General features: G+C 43.2%; 1 protein-coding gene across 1 annotated transcript; it reads right to left on the bottom strand.

The window, feature by feature from the left end:
• Positions 1–87: 87 nt before the first annotated feature.
• LOC135544471 (ras-related protein Rab-14-like) lies at positions 88–18,927 on the bottom strand. Its single transcript, XM_064972106.1, has 8 exons — positions 18,789–18,927; positions 11,946–12,004; positions 10,341–10,394; positions 9,032–9,209; positions 8,311–8,377; positions 5,420–5,507; positions 1,842–1,872; positions 88–1,742 (listed from the first exon to the last, which is right to left on the bottom strand). Exons 2-8 carry the CDS (start codon positions 11,995–11,997, stop codon positions 1,562–1,564), a joined length of 651 nt encoding a protein of 216 aa, XP_064828178.1. The 5' UTR covers positions 11,998–12,004; positions 18,789–18,927; the 3' UTR covers positions 88–1,561.
• Between the last annotated feature and the right edge of the window lie 1,887 nt (positions 18,928–20,814).

Genomic DNA, 20,814 nt, shown 5'->3' on the forward strand with positions numbered 1-20,814 from the left:
AAAAAACAAGACTTAGGAGGAAATGGACCACACTTTCCCTGTACCCAGAGACTGAACAGAGGGAAGAATCAGGTATCACTAGAGGAAGTCTGTCCATACACATTTATTCATAGAAACTATGTTACAGAATTCCCAAGCACGAAATACAAGCATCCCACAAACAACTGTACAGATCTCTACGAAGCCAGCATGGTTTGTTTATCCTCAAAGTAGCATGGTCACCATATATAAGCTATATACACAGCTGCCGAATTGGGGGAATTATTCTATGGTACAGAAATTTGAGTTGGGATGAGTGTCACTCATCCAATATGGGGCGTGTTGCTTGGTCTTGTTATACAAGCCTATAGGGAGAGCAGGCTGGAGAGAGAACCCTACACCTGTGGTGCAGACAAGTCTAAGATGACCCTTATCATTGATCTGGGGTCAGTTTGAATTCCTCACCCTGGAGTAGGGTAAACTTCTAGCCTCATTGTTAAACCAGTTCCATGTTCTCCACTACAATATTACCATATAGTAAAACAATTTGACAGCAGTATGTAGAGCAAGTGCAGCAAAGAAAATATTTAACATTAAATCATAACAAGGCAAACCACAAAGAAAATGCTGTTAAGGACATATTGTATTGATATGGGGCGGGTGCAATGAAACTGATGATCTGAAGGAATTCTTCCCATAAAAAACAAGAAGTTTTATTTCAAGTGTCATTAAGTCATAAATCCCCCCCCCCCTTTCCTGTGACGTCATGTAGGTAGAGGAGATTCTGGGGAATTCCAGGTCTCTTGGGCTTTAAGTGTCTCTACTACACTAGTGTTGCCACACTGAGGTGTACTGTACTGTAGGACACCATCAGAAGGATGAAATACCTGTCAAATATCAGAGCTTCACCATAAGGACCAGGGGGAAAGCTTTGGCTAAGGACTGCTCTAGACCCTGTTCAACAACTGGACCAAACATGAACAGACACACATCTGCCACCGCCGATAGCGAGCTGAAGCGGGGCTGCGTCATACATTACTACATCAATCCCTTCACTAACCATTTCAGTTTAAAACAGTCCTAGATCATTAAACCATGCAGGACTGACGCGGGGGGGGGGGGAGTGTGTCTAGATAGCTTCATGTCAATGGCGGTTATCAACTACACAGGCTTGGTTTGGGATGTGGTGGATGAGACTTGATCGGTGTATATAGTATAGGTAGAAGCTATAAAAGGAAACGTTTAAAAAGCATTTATTCTGGTTGTGTTATGAACATTACCTATCTTTGTCAGTAACCCATGTCTTTATATATATTAAATGTGTGTGGATCTGGGTTTCCATGGCAGATGAGCTGGACTGAATGGGGCAGACGAAGAGAGGGAGAGGGGGAACAAGAGAGAAGTGAGGAAGAAGACAAAGTGAAAAAGGTGGGGGATGAGGAATGACAGATTCATAGAGAGGTACACTCCCATTCAGCCCATCCCTCATTCCCTCCCCCCACCCGTGCCCCACACTCATGCAGCCCCAGTGGAGTGGGGTGGGGGAGATGGAGGGAGGATGAGAACAGAGAGGCGTTGGTCATTAGCAGCCGCAGCCTTCCCTCTGGGGCTGTGGTTCGTTGGTTATTAGCCGGCCTCCCTGGGGTGCGGAGGGCTTGTGCTGGACACCAGACTCTGCAGCATTCAGGTCCAGACTGCCGTCCTGGATGTTCTGGTAGATCTTCTTAGCTGCCTCCAGGAAGGCATCCTCCACGTTCTCACCCCTGGACAGACACAGTCAGTCACACGGTTAAGAACACAAAGCATTTCAGCACATTTCAGACCAAATGTGAGGTAAAAGCATGCAGTGGCCTACGCCTTACGTTTTTGCGCTGGCTTCCAGGAATAAGAGACCTGTAACAAGGAATGGACACAAGATGGAGTCAGACTACTGCAGAAGAAAATTACAGATCCCCAACCATCCTCCTTGCTCAGGGGTGCAACTTTCACAAGGACAGACATGTCCCCCCCCCCCCGACATTCTGAAAATGCATTATTGTCACCCCACTTTTATCATTGGTATGTGATACAAAATGAGACAACAGTGTGCTTTACGAGCGGTCGGGTAGGCTGTTTGGAGTGTTTATCTGACTGGATAACCCCCCCCTCTAAAACCAAAGTTGCGCCCCTGCCTAGACTTACACTACATGACCAAAAGTATGTGGACACCTCATTGAGCATTCCAATATCATGGGCATTAATATGGATTTGGTCCCCACCTTTGCTGCTATAACAGCCCTCTCTCTTCTGGGAAGGCGTTCCAATAGATGTTGGAACATTGCTGCGGGGACTTGCATCCATTCAGTCACAAGAGCGTTGGTGAGGTCGGGCACGGATGTTGGGCGATTAGGTCTGGCTCGCAGTCAGCGTTCCAGTTCATCCCGAAAGTGTTTGATTGAGGTCAGGGCCCTATGCAGGCAAGTCAAGTTCTTCCATGCCAATCTTAACAACCATTTATGTATGGACCTCGCTTTGTGTACGGGGGCATTGTCATGCTGAAACAGGAAAGGTCCTTCCCCAAACTGTTGTGACTAAGTTGGAGGCACAGAATCATCTAGAATGTCATTGTATGGTGTAGTGTTAATATTTCCCTTCACTTGGAACTAAGGGGCCTATCTCAAACCATGAAAAACAGACCAGGCCATTATTCCTCCTCCACCAAACTTCACAGTTGGCACTATGCATTGGGGCAGGTAGAGATCTCCTGGCATCGGCCAAACCCAGATTTGTCCTTTGGACTGCCAGAAGGTGAAGCGTGATTTATCCCTCTACTGCTCCAGCTTCGCACCTCTCCAGTCAACGCTTGGCATAGCACATGGGGATCTTAGGCTTGCATGCGGCTGCTTAGCCATGGAAACCCATTTCATGAAGCTCCCGATGAAGAGTTCTTGTGCTGACGTTGCTCAGAGGCAGTTTGGAACTCGGTAATGAGTGTTGTAATCGAGGATAGACCATTTTTACGCATGCACACCAAATTCACTAATTTGAAGGGTTGTCCACATACTTTTGTATACAGTACCAGTCAAAAGTTTGGACACCTACTCATTCAAGGGTTTTACTCTATTGTTACTATATTATAGAATAGTGATGGCATCAAAACTATGAAATTACACATACAGTATGGAATCATGTTGTAACCAAAAAAAAGTTAAACAAATTTTAGATTCTTCAAAGTAGCCACCCTTTGCCTTGACAGCATTGCACACTCTTGGCATTCTCTCAACCAGCTTCATGAGGTAGTCACCTGGAATGGAGTTCAATTAAACAGGTGTGCCTTGTTAGCCCTCGTGATATGCAACTTTCCAGGGAAGTTGGACACCAATACACAGGCAGTCATTAAAGCAAAGGCTAGCTTTTTCAAACAGAAATTTGCATCCTATAACACAAACTCAAAAAAGTTCTGGGACACTAGTCCATGGAGAATAAAAGCACCTCCTCCCAGCTGCCCACTGTACTGAGGTTAGGAAACACTCACCACCGATAAAGCCACTATAATTGAGAATTTCAGTAAGCATATTTCTATGGCTGGCCATGCTTTCCACCTAGATACCCCTACTCCAGTCAACAGCCCTGCACCCCCCACAGCAACACGCCCAAGCTTCCCCATTTCTCCATCACCCAAATCCAGATAGCCGATGTTCTGAAAGAGCTGCAAAATCTGGTCCCCTAAAAAACAGCCGGGCTAGACAATCTGGACCCTCTCTTTCTAAAATTATCTGCCGAAATTGTTGCAAACCCTATTACTAGCCTGTTCAACCCCTCTTTCATATCATCTGAGATTCCCAAAGATTGGAAAGCACCCACGGTCATCCCCCTCTTTAAATGGGGAGACACTCCAGACCCAAACTGTTACAGACTTATATCTACCCTTCCCTGCCTTTCATTTGTGGAATTTCTTTCCTTCTTAATGCATTTGGGCCAATCAGTTGTGTTGTGACAAAGTAGGGTGGTACACAGAAGATGGCCCTATTTGGTAAAATACCAAGTCCATATTATGGCAAGAACTGCTCAAATAAGCAAAGAGAAACAACAGTCCATCATTACTTTAAGACATGAATAGTCAGTCAATATGGAATATTTAAAGAACTTTCTTCAAGTGCAGTCGCAAAAACCATCAAGCACTATGATGAAACTAGCTCTCATGAGGGCCGCCACATGAAAGGAAGACCCAGAGTTACCTCTGCTTCAGAGGACAAGTTAATTACCAGCCTCAGAAATTGCAGACCAAATAAATGCTTTTGAATTAAAGTAACAGACACATCTTAACATCAACTGTTCAGAGACTGCATGAATCAGGCCTTCATGGTCAAATTGCTGCAAAGAAACCACTACTAAAGGACACCAATAAGAAGAAGAGAATTGCTTGGGCCAAGAAACACGAGCAATAGTCATTAGACCGGTGGAAATCTGTCCTGAGATTTTTGGTTCCAGCCGCCGTATCTTTGTGAGATGCAGACTCGGTGAACGGATGATCTCCGCATGTGTGGTTCCCACCATGAAGCATGGAGGAGTACGTGTGATGGTGCTTTGCTGGTGACACTGTCTGTGATTTATTTAGAATTCAAGGCACACTTAACCAGCATGGCTACCACAGCATTCAGCAGCCATACGCTATCCCATCTGGTTTGCACTTAGTGGGACTATCATTTGTTTTTCAAAAGGCCAATGACCCAAAACACACCTCCAGGCTGTGTAAGGGCTATTTGACCAAGAAGGAGTGTGATGTACTGCTGCATCAGATGACCTGGCCTCCAGTCACCCGACCTCAACCCAATTGAGATGGTTTGGGATGAGTTGGACCACAGTGAAGGAAAAGCAGCCAACAAGTGCTCTGCATGTGTGGGAACTCCTGCATGTGTGAGAGAATGCCAAGAGTGTGCAAAGCTGTCATCAAGGCAAAGAAGAATTTAAAATATATTTTGATTAGTTTAACACCTTTTTGGTTACTACATGATTCCATGTGTTATTTCATAGTTTGTCTTCACTATTATTCTACAATGTAGAAAATGGTAAAAATAAAATAAAAACCCTTGAATGAGTAGGTGCGTCCAAACTTTTGAATGGTACTGTATATAGTGTCTCTCACTCGCTCGCTATGAATGTGTCCTCACTTATGTGTTCACCTCTTTTGCATTCTCCCTCTGTACCTGAATGTATGCTCCATTTACTCTCTTTCACCCTCTCAATCAGAGACGAGTTGCTACTTCTCAAACTCTCCCTATATGGAGGAGTCTCTTCTCTCTTGGTCTCCCTCACACTCCCCCTTCCAATCACCTTGTGAGAATGGGGGGCCTGGGGGCATTCTCACAGCCATTCAGATAGGGTGGAAGAGACAGATTGATGCAAGTTACTCCTCTCCCATCCTCCCTCTCATTGAGCCTGAGGGTGTTCCCTGTCTCACCGTTCTCCTCGGCGAACTGCTTGGCCTCCTCATACGTGACATCTCTCTGGGCCTCCAGATCTGCTTTGTTACCTATGAGAATGATCACCTGTGGGAGGACAGAATGAGTCGGTCAGTCCTCCAGGCACCAAACACATTAACACAGTGGCAGTAGCAGCCTGGCAAGCACTAAACTCACATCCTCACTCACTTATAGTCAGAAAACGATATACGAGACAGCTCACACACTTCACTGAGCGAGAGCTCTTACAGAACTTAGCACCAGTGGGAGAAAAGGATTCAACAATACTGTATCGGCTACACACCATGAAAGATACAGATATAAATATTAGAGGTCGACCGATTAATCGGAATGGACGATTAATTAGGGCCGATTTCAAGTTATAACAATCGGTAATGAGCATTTTTGGACACCGATCATGGCCGATTACATTGCACTCCGTGAGGAGACTGCGTGGCAGGCTGACTACCTGTTATGTGACTGCAGCAAGGAGCCACGGTAAGGTGCTAGCTAGCATTAAACGTATCTTATAAAAAACAAACAATCACTAGTTAAACTAGTAATATCATCAACCATGTGTCGTTATCTAGCTTGTCCTGCGTTGCATATAATCGATGCAGTGCCTACAGTGCCTGTTAATTTATCATTGAATCATTGCATACCTCGCCAAACAGGTGATTTAACAAGCGCATTCGCATAAAAAGCACTGTCGTTGCACTAGTGTGTACCCAACCATAAACATCAACGCCTCTCTTAAAATCAATACATGGGCCTCTGCTGTACTGCAGCGCCAACTGTGCCACCAGAGACTCTGGGTTCGCACCCAGGCTCTGTTGCAACCGGCCGCGACCGGGAGGTCCATGGGGCGACGAGCAATTGGCCCAGCGTCGTCCGGGTTAGGGAGCGCTCGGCCTCGACTCATCGTGCACCAGTGACTCCTGTCGCGGGCCGGGCGCAGTGCATGCTAACCAAGGTTGCCAGGTGCACGGTGTTTCCTCCGACACATTGGTGCGGCTGGCTTCCGGGTTGGATGCGCGCTATGTTAAGAAGCAGTGCGGCTTGTGTATCGGAGGACGCATGACTTTCAACCTTCGTCTCTCCCGAGCCCGTACGGGAGATGTAGCGATGAGACAAGATAGTCGCTACTAAAACAATTGGATACCACGAAATTGGGGAGAAAAAAACAACAAAAAATCAATACACAAGTATATATTTTTAAACCTGCATATTTAGTTAATATTGCCTGCTAACATGAATTTCTTTTAACTTGGGAAATTGTGTCACTTCTCTTGCGTTCTGTGTTACAGAGTCAGGGTTTATGCAGCAGTTTGGGCTGCCTGGCTCGTTGCGAACTGTGTGAAGACTATCTCTTCCTAACAGAGACAGCGAACTTCGCCAAACGGGATGATTTAACAAAAGCGCATTTGCGAAAAAAGCAAATCATTGCACGAATGTACCTAACCATAAACATCAATGCCTTTCGTAAAATCAATACACAGAAGTATATTTATTTAAACCTGCATATTTAGTTAAAATAAAATCATGTTAGCAGGCAATATTAAACTAGAGAAATTGTGTCACTTCTCTTGCGTTCACTGCACGCAGAGTCAGGGTATATACAACAGTTTGGGCCGCCTGGCTCGTTGCAAACAAATTTGCCAGAATTTTATGTAATTATGTAATTAGAAGGTTGTGCAATGTAACGGCAATATTTAGAGTTATAGATGCCACCCGTTAGATAAAATACGTAACGGTTCCGTATTTCACTGAAAGAAAAAACTTTTTGTTTTCGAAATGATAGTTTCCGGATTTGACCATATTAATGACCTAAGGCTCGTATTTCTGTGTGTTATTATATTATAATTAAGTCTATGATTTGATAGAGCAGTCTGACTGAGTGGTGGTAGGCAGCAGCAGGCCCGTAAGCATTCATTCAAACAGCACTTTACTGCGTTTGCCAGCAGCTCTTCGCAATGCTTCAAGCATTGCGCTGTTTATGACTTCAAGCCTATCAACTCCCGAGATTAGGCTGGCAATACTAAAGTACCTATTTGAACATCCAATAGTCAAAGGTATATGAAATACAAATTGTATAGAGAGAAATAGTCCTATAATAACTACAACCAAAAGCTTCTTACCTGGAATATTGAAGATTCGTGTTAAAAGGAATCACCAGCTTTCATATGTTCTCATGTTCTGAGCAAGGAACTTAAACGTTAGCTTTTTTACATGGCACATATTGCATTTTTACTTTCTTCACCAACACTTTGTTTTTACATTATTTAAAACAAATGTAACATGTTTCATTATATATTTGAGACTAAATTGATTTTATTTATGTATTATATTAAGTTAAAATAAAAGTGTGCATTATTCATTCCGTATTGTTGTAATTGTCATTATTACAAATATATATATAAAAATAAATTAAAAACAGCTTTTTTTGGTCCTCCAATAAATCGGTATCGGTATCAGCATTGAAAAATCATAAACGGTTGACCTCTAATGAATATACAACTTCCAATGCATTTGGGCACTAGTCATGTCCCATTTTCCAACGAGAGACTGTGGTCTTCGGGTACAAACAAGCAAACAGTCTGAGTGAGTTTAGGATGTTGACGTTGTATAAGCAAGCTAAACATATATTCTAATCTGTACATGAAAGCAACGTGATTTGGCCATAATCATATAGTCAAAATGCAATTTAGAGATGGACGGGGCTCTGGGGCATCAATCATACACACTGGGTGTGCTGCGTTGGGATACAGCGGAGACACAAAGAGCATTAGATGAGAGAATGCAAGAAGGAGTGACTACTTGGTAGTACATCCAACCAGACACAGTGTGTTTGACAGGCAGCTAGAGTGGAACAGTGTGAAACCATACTCACAGTATTTGGGTTGGTCAGATTTCTGGCATCAGTCAGCCAGCTGCTGAGGTGGTTGTACGTGCTTCTCCTGTGGAACACACACAGGGAAGAGTGGGAGTTAGTTAACCTGGTGGCAGGTCGGGACAAAACCGAGTGTGCCACATAAGTGGGATCAAAGGAGAGGCCGTGACGAATGGAGAAATGTTCCTGGGTCTGTATCTATATATATCCTTTCACTAATAGAATAAACTTTCTGATATCACTTACTGATTCAGTTTTGACAACAGTTCTTACAGTCCGAGACACGGGTGTCAATATGGAACGCTAAAAATTAGGCTAGGGAACAAACGAGCAATCGAATCCCAATTCATAAAACAGAGGCAATGATATGCTGCATAGACACCAACTACTATTAGTGGGAAAACTACAATATAGAAATACTGCACTACTTAAAGCTTTACTCTGAGCCTAAGCTTTCTGAGAGGAGACACACATTCCACTGTTAGTTTAGATGGCCACTGATACATTCTCACAGTTTGGGGGAGGAAGGTGGGGAGGGCAACAGGATGCAGACACCATGTTCGTTCAGGAAGAGCCCTTGATGCTTATCAGAGGCCAGTTTTTCTTTTCTGTATGGTTTGAGCTAGGACTGGGGAAGGGTAATTTGACCCCAGCTCTTTGCCTACAGACATCTTCTACCTGGAGCATTAAGGTTCGGGCACGTCGGTGTGTGTGCGCGTACCTGGTGATGTCGTAGACCATGAGTGCGCCTGCGGCCCCCCTGTAATAACTACGTGTGACGGCCCTGAAGCGCTCCTGGCCCGCCGTGTCCCAGATCTGCAGCTTGATCTTCTGGCCGCTCACCTCGATTATCCTCGTGCCAAACTCCACGCCGATCGTGTGGGGGCAGTCCGCCATGACTGGAGGAGCGAGAGGTGGGGAAAGGAATAGATCGTCAGTATAGCTATGAGGAATCCAAGGAGGCAACATTCCTCTATAACACACAGAATTCAATAAATAACAACAGAGCATTGTCACTTTGTCAAGAGACATGAAGAGACTGGGGAGTGAACTACATCAGAGATCTGAAAATAATGACGAGATACTCGTGTCTCCGCCCAAACAATGAGAGTCGTTTTCCCAAAGGCGGGGAAGGCAGACGACAAGTGTCGGGACAAAATAAGCCCATAGAAATGCATTGGTGAAACCTCTTGCTTCGCATCTTCTTCACCGACTACATCTCCCATCACGGAAGTCTGACTCAGTCGACCTTCCGCAGCCTGCCTCCCTTTCTCGCTCTCCCTTCCTCCTCTCCGGAGTGTCAGACTGCTGTGATTAACCTGCTCTCTACTCCATTTACTGTTACTACACCTCCTCCTTTCCCTGCACAATCTCTCTCCTCTCCCTACCATATAGAACAGCCTGCCAGTGGCACAGCTAGCACCAACTTGAACTATGAACAGCACCCATATACATACGCATCTTTCCACACAGTCACAAACACATCCAACCACAGAGAAAACAGGTGCACCCTTGACCGTATACACGCACTTCATCACCTCCATTGTGAGGGAACAGAGATTGCAGGTGGGTTGGGTTGAGTATCCATTTCAGACTGGCAGATCAGTTGGTTTTTACCACTTGCATTTCAATGTTAACCAGAGACAGGGAGGAAGTCTTCAAACCTGGCATTCAGCACTCACAAAGCAGCTGCCTGTTCCGAGCCCAAGTCTACGGGCCATGCAGGATGCGATGCTAAATAGATGAATGAGGAGCAGAGCATCTGCATTTACTGCTGCCTGCTAATAATGCCATTAAAATGCATTCAAACGCCTGGGTGTTATAGTGAACTGACTGAGGCTACAGCTGAGAAAGCACACACAAATAACATGAAGCAGACACACATTTCAAAGTGGCACCCACACTCTCCCCCTCTCTCAATGAGCTGAAGTCGTCAGAGGGGATTTAAAGTGAAACAGTCCATTCCTACAGCCTGTGTGAGATGGGGGGGTATCTGTTTGGAGTCAGTGGGGAGCCGGGGATGTACTTACATTTCTTCTCTGTGAACTGGTGAAGCAAACATGACTTCCCTACGCCCATGTCCCCTACAGAGAGAGAGAGAGGGAGATGTGTCAGGATCCATGTTCAAATATTAACATTACATACAAGACGTAGAGGACAAAAAACACAGACATACAACTTGTTTCATATTTTCCTATGAAGGGATTCGTTTTCACTGACCACTCGGTCTGACCAGGAACAACTCTGGTTGTAACACAGAAAGAGTATCTTCCCTCTCCCCCTCAGACATTGTTAACAGAATGCTATGGTGGTTGCCAGTTGTGTGCTTTACACATATGGAGGGCGCTTGAAGAAGCAGCATGAACAGGCCTGCAGGGCTTTGACTTAATAGCTGGCATGGTCACCTCTAGTGGAGTGGGGAGAGCAGAGCATTTTATTTACTTTTTAAAGCTGCAATATGTAACTTTTTGGGTGACCCGACCAAATTCACATAGAAATGTGCGTCATAGATCTGTCATTCTTATTGAAAGCAAGTCTAAGAAGCAGTAGATCTGTTCTGTGTGCGAGTTCTAGGCTTCCCATTCTTGCGTCTTCTGCAGTCGGTTTTTGTACATCAGCTTCAAACAGCTGAATAATACAATATTTGTAGTTATTGAAAATATATTTCACAGCAGTTTAGGTGGTACAATGTTTCTGAATACTTGTTTGTTTTATCACAAACTGAAATTAGGCAAACTACTTAAATTTTGGCAAACAGGAAATGGCGGAGCGATTTCTGCATAATGCACCTTTAAGGCCTATATACGAATGTCTGCTCTAGCTACGGAGCTAAAGTGACGTGTGTGTGTGTGTGTGTGTGTGTGTGTTGTATGACCACATTAATGTCTAGGTAACAGACAGCAAACAAGAGGGGGCCTTTGGCAGTTGTCAAACAAGTCCACAAAGTTGACATTGAGGTGGGGTTTTTAAAGGCCTCAACGCAGCAGGGTAAACAAGCTCCAGGGAGTTCGAGAGATATGGAGATTTAACTTCCCTATTTTGAGGTGCCAAACTGGTCGGAAAATAGACGAAGGGGAAGAGTGGAATGCACAACAAGATAAAACTACCACCACAACTCAGAACATTTTGGCCTGGGCTATGCACCAACGATGCATAAGGTTATTGTACGCTCATTGCTTATGTTGGTAATTTAAATCAAACAGGAGAGCAATCGTTCTTTTTTAAGTTCATTAATAACCCTGTTACGAGCACATTGTCGGTACAGTATGTCATTAGAACACAAACCATTTAGCTTTGCTTAGGCTAGCTTCCGGGGAAAACATTTATTGATGAAAAAAATATATATAAAAAAAATAAATCACAGCGATGGCGACCCACATACCGAATCAAAAGGAATCTGCTGTAATGGGGTCATGGTTGAGACCTGGAGTAATCCTGACCACATGACCTGACCAGAACCAACTCCTGAGCTACGGTTCTAGTCTCGTGATTGGTGCTCTTTCAGAGCTTGTAGCATCTCAGTGAGCTGTGTGCTAACTGCAACCAATGGGTGACCTACATACACAGCACTGTACACACAAACAAACAGGCCTCCATTCCAATCCAGTCAACATGCATGCTCGCGGCTCACTTACCGATGATGATGTATTTAAAAATGTAGGAGTAGTTGTACGGTGCGGTGGCCATCGTGGCTCTGAAAGAGAGAGAAAGGTGAGTCAGAGAAAGAATCAGGGTGCTGTCTATGAACCGACTCTAGCTGGGCATCATGCAGAAACCACACATTATCATTGAATTTTGTCTGTCGACATCACTCACTATCCCATTTATTTGTACAGTGCTTGGTTTGACCACACACTTAGTCAACTGAAACATTGCATCTCGCTGCTCGACCACTGGCACTCCATAACATTAAACTACAACATTATGCCTGGCAGATAGCATGGGCCTGTGAATTGGTCAACATGCTCAGTAAAGAATGATGTCACCATGTCTCAGACAGTACTAGACAGCCTACGCAGCTGGTGTGCTGTATGAGAACTAAAACATTATTCTAGGTAGTATGAATAATTCCTGATTTCTCAGGATTCCTGTCATGTGATTTCTCAGTTAGACAGCAGGCCCAGGAGCACTGACCTCTCAAACATATGGGAAGGACTCAACCCAGCTGGAAGAGCTGAAACCATCTGATAGCGATGCATCTGACCACATAAAGTCAACATATTTGTAACGCCAATATCGGATATTAATCTACAGGGCCAAACTCAACTGATGTCTGTCCATCAAATCAGCATGAGGAAGTCAAGCTTCACCCAGCTAATCACTGGAAAGGTCCCAATTATCTCTCCTTCCTCCCAAAGTGTGCACTTTTTCACTTCCCTTCACTGATTTGAAAGGACATTTCTGGTATAAGAAACACGGTGGAAACTAGCTCTAGCTCATGCCTCCACCAATCCAACGCGTTTAGATTTGTGGGAAGTGGTGAACGAGTGTACACTTCAGGAGAAAGGAAAGATTATTAGGACACACCCTGTGGGCAGGTTGTGTAAGAAGAGAAACCAACCAGGATTTGACAACGACTCGTAGCCTAGCTGAGGAAAAGAGACCTAAAAGGGGAGGGAGGCTGCAAATGTTTTTATATTCTTAAATCAGACAGGGAGGGTCATCATAGATCACACACACTGATGGACAGGGCCTGTCAGGGGAGTTCTTCCAAGAAGCCATCTTATTCAGAACAGTACCATGGACTGGAACAAGTGGAAACGGGGCAGAGCCAGACTCCAGACTCCTCTGTATTACTATCCCGAGATGCACCTACAATTTGAAGTTTCCTTTATGATCTTCAGGCCAGCAGCCATTAACTAATGGGGTTAGTTAAAGGATGAATAACCACCAATTACAATACGGATGTTATCATTTCGAGAGGCTCATTAATCAAATAATCGCTTTGCCACTCGTTTTCATCAAGATGAAGATAGAGAACTTCTCTAGATGTAGCCTAATCTCACACAACGGAAGCTAAAACAAAAACAAGTGCCTAGGACCAAATGGGTGTTTATGTTGGGTTGGTTGATCATCACCATTATGCACTATGTTCAATGGCGTGTTTCCTCACTCTGCATCACAAACCTCACGCTACAACTGCTCTGAGAACTCTCAGACAGATGTCGGAGTAAACAGAGAGGTTTAAATTGAATGGTAAGCATTAGCCTTGTCCTGTGCTTAGCCAATGGGGGAACAAGGCTATACTCTCCACAACAGCAAAGGCTTAGGTCCATGGTCCCGGGCAGACTGAGGTGTGTGTATGAACATCATTAAAAAGAACAACATCGATCTGCATAGAAAATAAGCAGCTATTTTCTATGATCGACTCAGATAAATATGAGTCTTCTAGCCAACTGTGTCATCGATACAGCAAGTACAGGTAGCCAACATCCCCAGCAGTGTTGTCACTGAGGCAAGCGATTTCATTAGACTTCACATTCAGGAAATTGCATCATATGTGTACAGCTCCTTTTAATCTCAACTGAAAGGAAAACGTTACATTAGGCTGTAGAAGAGGAGAGGTTTTAAGAGGGATAGCGTTTCCTTGCGTCTCCCTAGTCCATTATACAGAGGCTCTGTCAGAACCATTAGCAGGTGTCATTTCACAAGAGTACCCAAGGGAGGACAAGTAGCACCTTTAAATTCCACTTAACAGTCTGGCTAGATACTGCATGGAAACACACAGGTCTAGGCCCTAAGTAATTGGTATCCCTAGATACCAGCTACCCACACAACCCATCTGTTGCCTTTATGCTGAGCGACATTCATTCATATGGGTTAGAATTATAACTAACTACACCTACAGTAGCAGTTAAAAGTTTGGGCACCTACTCATGACAGGGTTTCTTTATTGTTTCACTATTTTCTACATTGTAGAAGATTAGTGAAGATATCAAAACTATTAACACATGGAATCATGTAGTAACCAAAAAAAAGTGTTAAATCAAAATATATTTTAAATATAAGATTCTTCAATGTATAGTTTGGACACACCTACTCATTCAAGGGTTTTTTTTTTTTTTTTTTTTTTACTATTTTCAACATTGTAGAATAATAGCGAAGACATAAACACTGAAATAAACACTCATGGAATCATGTAGTAACCAAAAAAAGTATTAAACAAATCAACATATATTTTAGATTCTTCAAAGTAACCACCCTTTGCCTTGATGACAGCTTTGCACACTCGTGGCATTCTCTCAACCAGCTTCATGAGGTAGTCACCTGGAATGCATTTCAATTAACCAGTGTGCCTTGTTAAAAGTTAATTTGTGGAATTGATTTCCTTCTTAATGCGTTTGAGACAATCAGTTGCGTTGTGACATGGTAGGGGTGGTATACAGAAGATAGCCCCATTTGGTAAATGACCAAGTCCATATTATGGCAAGAACAGCTCAAATAAGGAAAGAGAAACGACAGTCCATCATTACTTTAAGACATGAAGGTCAGTCAATACCGAACATTTCAAGAACTTTGAATGTTTCTTCAAGTGCAGTAGCAAAAACCATCAAAGGCTATGATGAAACTGGCTCTCATGAAGACCGCCAGAGGAAAGGAAGACCTCGAGTTACCTCTGCTGCAGAGGATAAGTTAATTAGTTACCAGTCTCAGATTGCAGCCCAAATAAATGCTTCACAGAGTTCAAGTAACAGACATCTCAACATCAACTGTTCAGAGGAGACTGCACGAATCCGACCTTCTTGGTTGAATTGCTGCAAAGAAACCACTACTAAAGGACACCAATAAGAAGAAGAGACTTGCTTGGGCCAAGAAACACAAGCAATGGACATTGGACTGGTGGATACCTGTCCTTTGGTCTGATGAGTCCAAATTTGAGATATTTGGTTCCAACTGTCGTGTCTTTGTGAGACACAGAGTAGGTGAACGGATGATCTGATTTATTTAGAATTCAAGGCACAGTTAACCACTTTTTTTGGTTACTACATGCTTCCATGTGTGTTATTTCAGTGTTTGTGTCTTCGCTATTATTCTACAATGTAGAAAATAGTACAAATAAAGAAAAACCCTTGAATGAGTAGGTGTGTCCAAACTTTTGACTGGTACTGTATATAAAGAGACGATCAGGCATCGCTGTTAGAAGCTGCCTGCTATTTATAGCACAGACACATCTCTGAATTATTATCCATTGCTGCTGATATGGTAATATAGTCTATTCCATAGTCTATAAGAAAGGATGGGTGATAATCAGGAATATAGACACACATAGTCATTTACATTTGAAAATATTTAAACAAATGCTTGGATTAAATATAATCTCAAATTGAAATCATCCTTGTTTATGAATACATGATCTGACTTCACATAAGAGCATCAACTTTTCAGGAAGAGAGAGGACATTCTCATGATCGATTCAAACAATTCACTTGTCAGTAATTCAGTCTCACACTATAGCTGAGAGTGGACATCTGTAATGCAAGTAGAAGGCACAAGGGAACAATGGGATCTGATTACAAATCAATCACCCTGAATAATAGCCTACACATACAAGTCTTTGAACTTGCGATTAATTGTGACTAGGCTATCTGTTATAATCTCTAGAGAATGTTTCCCTCTATCTGATACGTTTCTCTTAAGTTTGTGGTTCAGTACACAGCAATAAATGCATTGCAGTTCAACCAGATGTTGGAGATTAAAATTGCTATGTAATAGAGCCTGGTGCAAACCAGAAAAACACATGATGTGGCCTGCTGTTCAATGACCAAGTTTTCCTGCTAAACAATATAGCACTATGACAAATGCCTCAGGCTAGAGCTGGGGTGGGTTGACTTGAGAGAAGATGGGAGAAGGTGAGGAGTGTGAAGAAAGAGGGGTGCATTAGGGACGCTCACATTGTGATATAAAGAGACAAATTGAGTAAACTAATCACGGAAGACTGATGTTTAGGATCATCTTCCAGAATTGAATGAATTTGTGCTGATCATCTGAGGGGGTTAATTCCAGGTCAAGGTGTCCCCGTTGCCTCATCCTCTCAACAAAATGGCCCCACTCCCCATTCCAGCTCTGCCTGCTTGAAAAACAAAGTGCAGCGAGAGTACTGTAGAGAAGTAAACAAGTAGAAAGACAGTTGAGGTGGTAAGGGAAGTCATGTAGTCAGCGTGTGGGATAAGCTCCAATAAGGGATTTGATACACTGACCGTGACCTGCACTAGTATCACAGCCTGCCTTGCTGCTAGCCTGACTGCCTCCCCTCACATGACCCTTTGTCATGTGGTGCCTCCAGACTCGTGTGAGTTTTTCCATAAGGCGAAAGCTATAGGCCTACTAGAGCTGTACACACTAGGGCTACTCCTTCTTTGGGTAAATTATAGGAATAATTCCCTTTTTCCCCAAATGAGGCCCTGGAGAAGTATACATCCAAGGAGAGCGAGATTGAGAGCATGTGACCAGACTGCAGTCTCAGCACTTCTCCATACACTAGCACTGATTCATAAAACAGAGCGCTGTCACCTTATCACATCCACTTCCTGTTGTTGAACAACTATAATTGGTGTCACATACTGTCCATCTGGGCTATTTTTTTCTCTTCCTCATTGTCATATTGCTATGCAGCTATACAAACAAAATCCTGCTGTAAATTGCAGAAGCGCATTTGGGTTGTGATCACCATTACCAAAGGCAGAGATGGAATGGACAAATCAATTGCAAAACTTGGGTTCAATCAGTGCACGTACAGTGTATTTCTTTCACTGTGTGATCTGCCATTTTAAGGGAATATTTTTCCATCAAAGTAAAATTCAAGGCCAAGAAAATACACAGCTCTCAGCTCTTGTCACACAGAGGAGAGGAGTATCTCAGGTGATGACACATCTACATGAATACATTCATATCCCATCCTAATCAAAGCCCCATTCTTATATCAAATAAATATTTCAGTGATTGACAGTAAAGGCTGGCCCGAGACAAGGCCTAGATATGGATGCATGCTGTGTCATCTATGTTATTACTGGATAGCTGGCTGAGCTAAACAGCGACTGTACTATACATTTTTAAACTAAGGGCCTGTGCAGTAAAAAATGTAATTTTCCTGTGTTTTAAATATATTTCCACACCATAAATTGGGTTGGACTGCCTGCCAGGCCGAATAAGTTAATAGACCAATAACAAAGAGAGTTTGCCCTCCTCTCTGCCAATAAAAGCTTGTTTATAGGTTACATGTCCCTTCCATTGGGCCAGGGTTTCCCAAACATAGCTGATTCAAATAATCAAAGCTTGATATTGGTTGGTTATTTGAATCAGTTTTGTAGTGCTAGGGCAAAAACCAAAACATGCACCTAGTGGGGCCCCAGGACCGAGTTTTGGAAACCCTGCATTAGACCCCTCAATCAGACCACTCCTAGCAACATTTATGCTTGAGAAATTGTTTGTTTATTTTTTACAACTTAAATTGAAAACAATGACAGTAATGTACTTAATTGTTACCCAGAAATGATTTGATATTGAGATTAAACGGCTGCGTCGGACCTTTAAATGGATGAATGAACGCCACAATTTCAGAACAATACAGTTGGCTTGTGACAGTGTAGGCTAGTGGGAGGGCATAATCTAGCTAACTGCTCATGACAGTGAAAGCACACATCTGACTATAGCTAGCTACATGAGATGAAAAGGTTGATAAACTAATTACCTACGAATACAACACCCCAAAGCCTCTATCTACTGGCCAACGGACGTTAGCTAGCTGATGCTATCAACACAAACCGTGGCAACAGTCTGTTTAGAAAGCTAGCATACTGGTTTATTGTTTAGACGGGACTCTAAAATAATGTATTGCAAAATGTACTGGCATTGAAGTCGGGACAGGTGTGTGTTGCTAGCTGGAGCGGTTAAATGTCCAACTATGACCATAACGTACTAGACTAGTTAACATTAGCCATCTCCATTGACCTGCAAGCTAACTAGCCAGCTGGAAACAGGCTAAACTGGCTAACTAGATAACCATAATACATGTGTCATAATTTATTGGCGAACAGGTAGCTAGCCGTGTCGACCTAAAGGGAGGAATACCGTTACCATGACATGAGCCTTGATAACTAACTTAGGCGAAATGTTGGGGCAAACAAATGATAGTTAGCCAGCGTAACGTTACTCGTTCGGATACTACAGTAGTTAGCCAACGTTAGCTCAAAAGCAGTGGCCTGTTCCCAAAAACGACAGACACCTGGCTAGATCCACAATGGCTAGACAAAACCACGAGTGCCTGTGAAGAATGGTAATATATTACACAGCGCAAGATAGATAACATTAGCTAGTAGATACTTTACTCGTTGGCTAGCTAGCCGCTAACTTAACCATATTAGCGTAGTAGCTTGCTGTTAGCTAGCCACTATAATTTGTAACACAGTAGGTTCAAAGTTTTATAAATGTGTTAGCTATATGTGTATACGAACACTCCTATATTATGTTTATATTCTTACCGGAAATTGTCGATTTAATATATTGAGCTCTTCAGAAGAGATCTGCAGGTTATCCTGGCTGAAGTATCTACCTTGCCTGCCTGTCCAAGATGGCTGCTTGCACTGCACAGGGTTTTTCCTTCTGTTGTGTGGCTTCTGGGACAAAGGGCGATTTGCGCTGTTTGCACTAATTATAAATGCGCAATGACGTGCGCAAACTGAAAAATTATTATCAATGTATTGGACGCGATAGGTAGTGTCGCCGATGTTAAACAGTTTTGTGGCATGAAGAATCACTTATGCTTTGGTCGGTGTGATGACAGTGCTGCATCCGACGGCCTCAGCCTACATGTGTGCGAGTAGACTAACCTAATATTCTACCATCAGTGTCAAAGTACAGTACTATATATTTAATTGCTGGTCCTTTTGTTGTGGCCCCACACTAGGAATATTTATAAAGAAATACCTGTGTTGGGAATGGGATCTAAGCCAACTACAACATATTCCATAACTCGACTTGTGATTTGTAGATCAAATGTATTTTCTTTATGATTCACACCTAGACACATAAACAATAAGATGATCTATTTTGTAAACCTCAGAGGCTATCAGACCCAATTCTCTTTTGTTGATATGGAATAGGCTATAGAGGGAAGGCTTCATGCTGCATGTAACTTGTTTAAAAATGACTTGACAGAAGTCAATGTGTATCTACTGATGGTGTTAAATAAAGTTTCCTCGATATTAAGAAAGGTGTCCCGCAGGGGTCAATTCTGGCCCCTGTGCTTTTTACTGTTTACATTAACAATATTGACTTCCACTTGTGTAACCTGCACTTGTATTTAGATGATACTGTTGTGTATGCTATTGGCCCACGGTTGACCAGGCTCTATCTGACCTACAGTCTGCCTTCATTGTATAACATAAAACTTTATTGACCTGAAATTAGTATTGAATGCAGGTTAAACTAAGTATATGTTGTTCTCTTGAGCACATAACTGATGATTTAAGCATATGTACTTTGGATGGTGTCCACATTGATCGTGTCCCTGCTTATCTGTGCATCTGGAGAGATGAAAAACTGTCTTTTAAAAATAATATTGATGAGTTAAATGGGCTTCTTCTATAGAAATAGGTGTAGAAGGTGTTAAGGAGCCTTTTGGACCTAGACTTGGGGCTCCGGTGCCAGTTGCCGTGCAGTAGCAGAGAGAACAGTCTATGACTTGGGTGACTGGAGTCTTTGACAAATGTTTGGGCCTTCCCCTGACATTGCCTTGTATATAGGTCCTGGATGAAAGGAAGCTTGACCCCAGTGATGTATTTGGCCGTACGCACTTGTAACAGTATACCTTATACCGTCCCCTCGACCATACCTGGGCGTGAACCAGGCGCGAACGACTGTCTTGTTGTGTTTGTACCATGATAGTTTGTTGGTGATGTGGACACCAAGGAACTTGAAACTCTCAACCTGCTCCCCTACAGCCCCGTCGATGTTAATGGGGGCCTGTGTCTTGCTGACATTGAGGGAGAGGTTGTTGTTCTGGCACCACACTGCCAGGGCTACCACTGTTGTGTCGTCAGCAAACTGAATGATGCTGTTGGAGTTGTGCCTGGCCATCCAGTCGTGGTTGAACAGGGAATACAGGAGGGGACTAAGCACGCACCCCTGAGGGGCCCCGGTGTTGAGGATCAGTGTGGAAGGTGTATTGTTGCCTAACCTTACCACCTGGGGGCGGCCCTTCAGGATGTCCAGGATCGAGTTGCAGAGGGAGGAGTTTAGTCCAGTGTCCTTATCTCAGCGATGAGCTTTGTGGGCTCTATGGTGTTGAACACTGAGCTATAGTCAATGTTGACATTCCTATCGGTCCTAGACTATGGCAACATCCTCTATATGAATGAACGCAGCTGCCACTTCATTAAAGCCCTTAGATACAGTTTTTCATAGTGCACTGCGCTTTATTACGGGCAACAATTTTAGTACTCATCACTGCATTCTCTACCAGAAAGTTTGGTGGCTGTCTTTTTTTTGGTAATTTTTTATTTAACC

The sequence above is a fragment of the Oncorhynchus masou genome, chromosome 8 (assembly GCF_036934945.1).
Source record: "Oncorhynchus masou masou isolate Uvic2021 chromosome 8, UVic_Omas_1.1, whole genome shotgun sequence".
In the NCBI taxonomy this organism is placed as follows: Eukaryota; Metazoa; Chordata; class Actinopteri; order Salmoniformes; family Salmonidae; genus Oncorhynchus; species Oncorhynchus masou.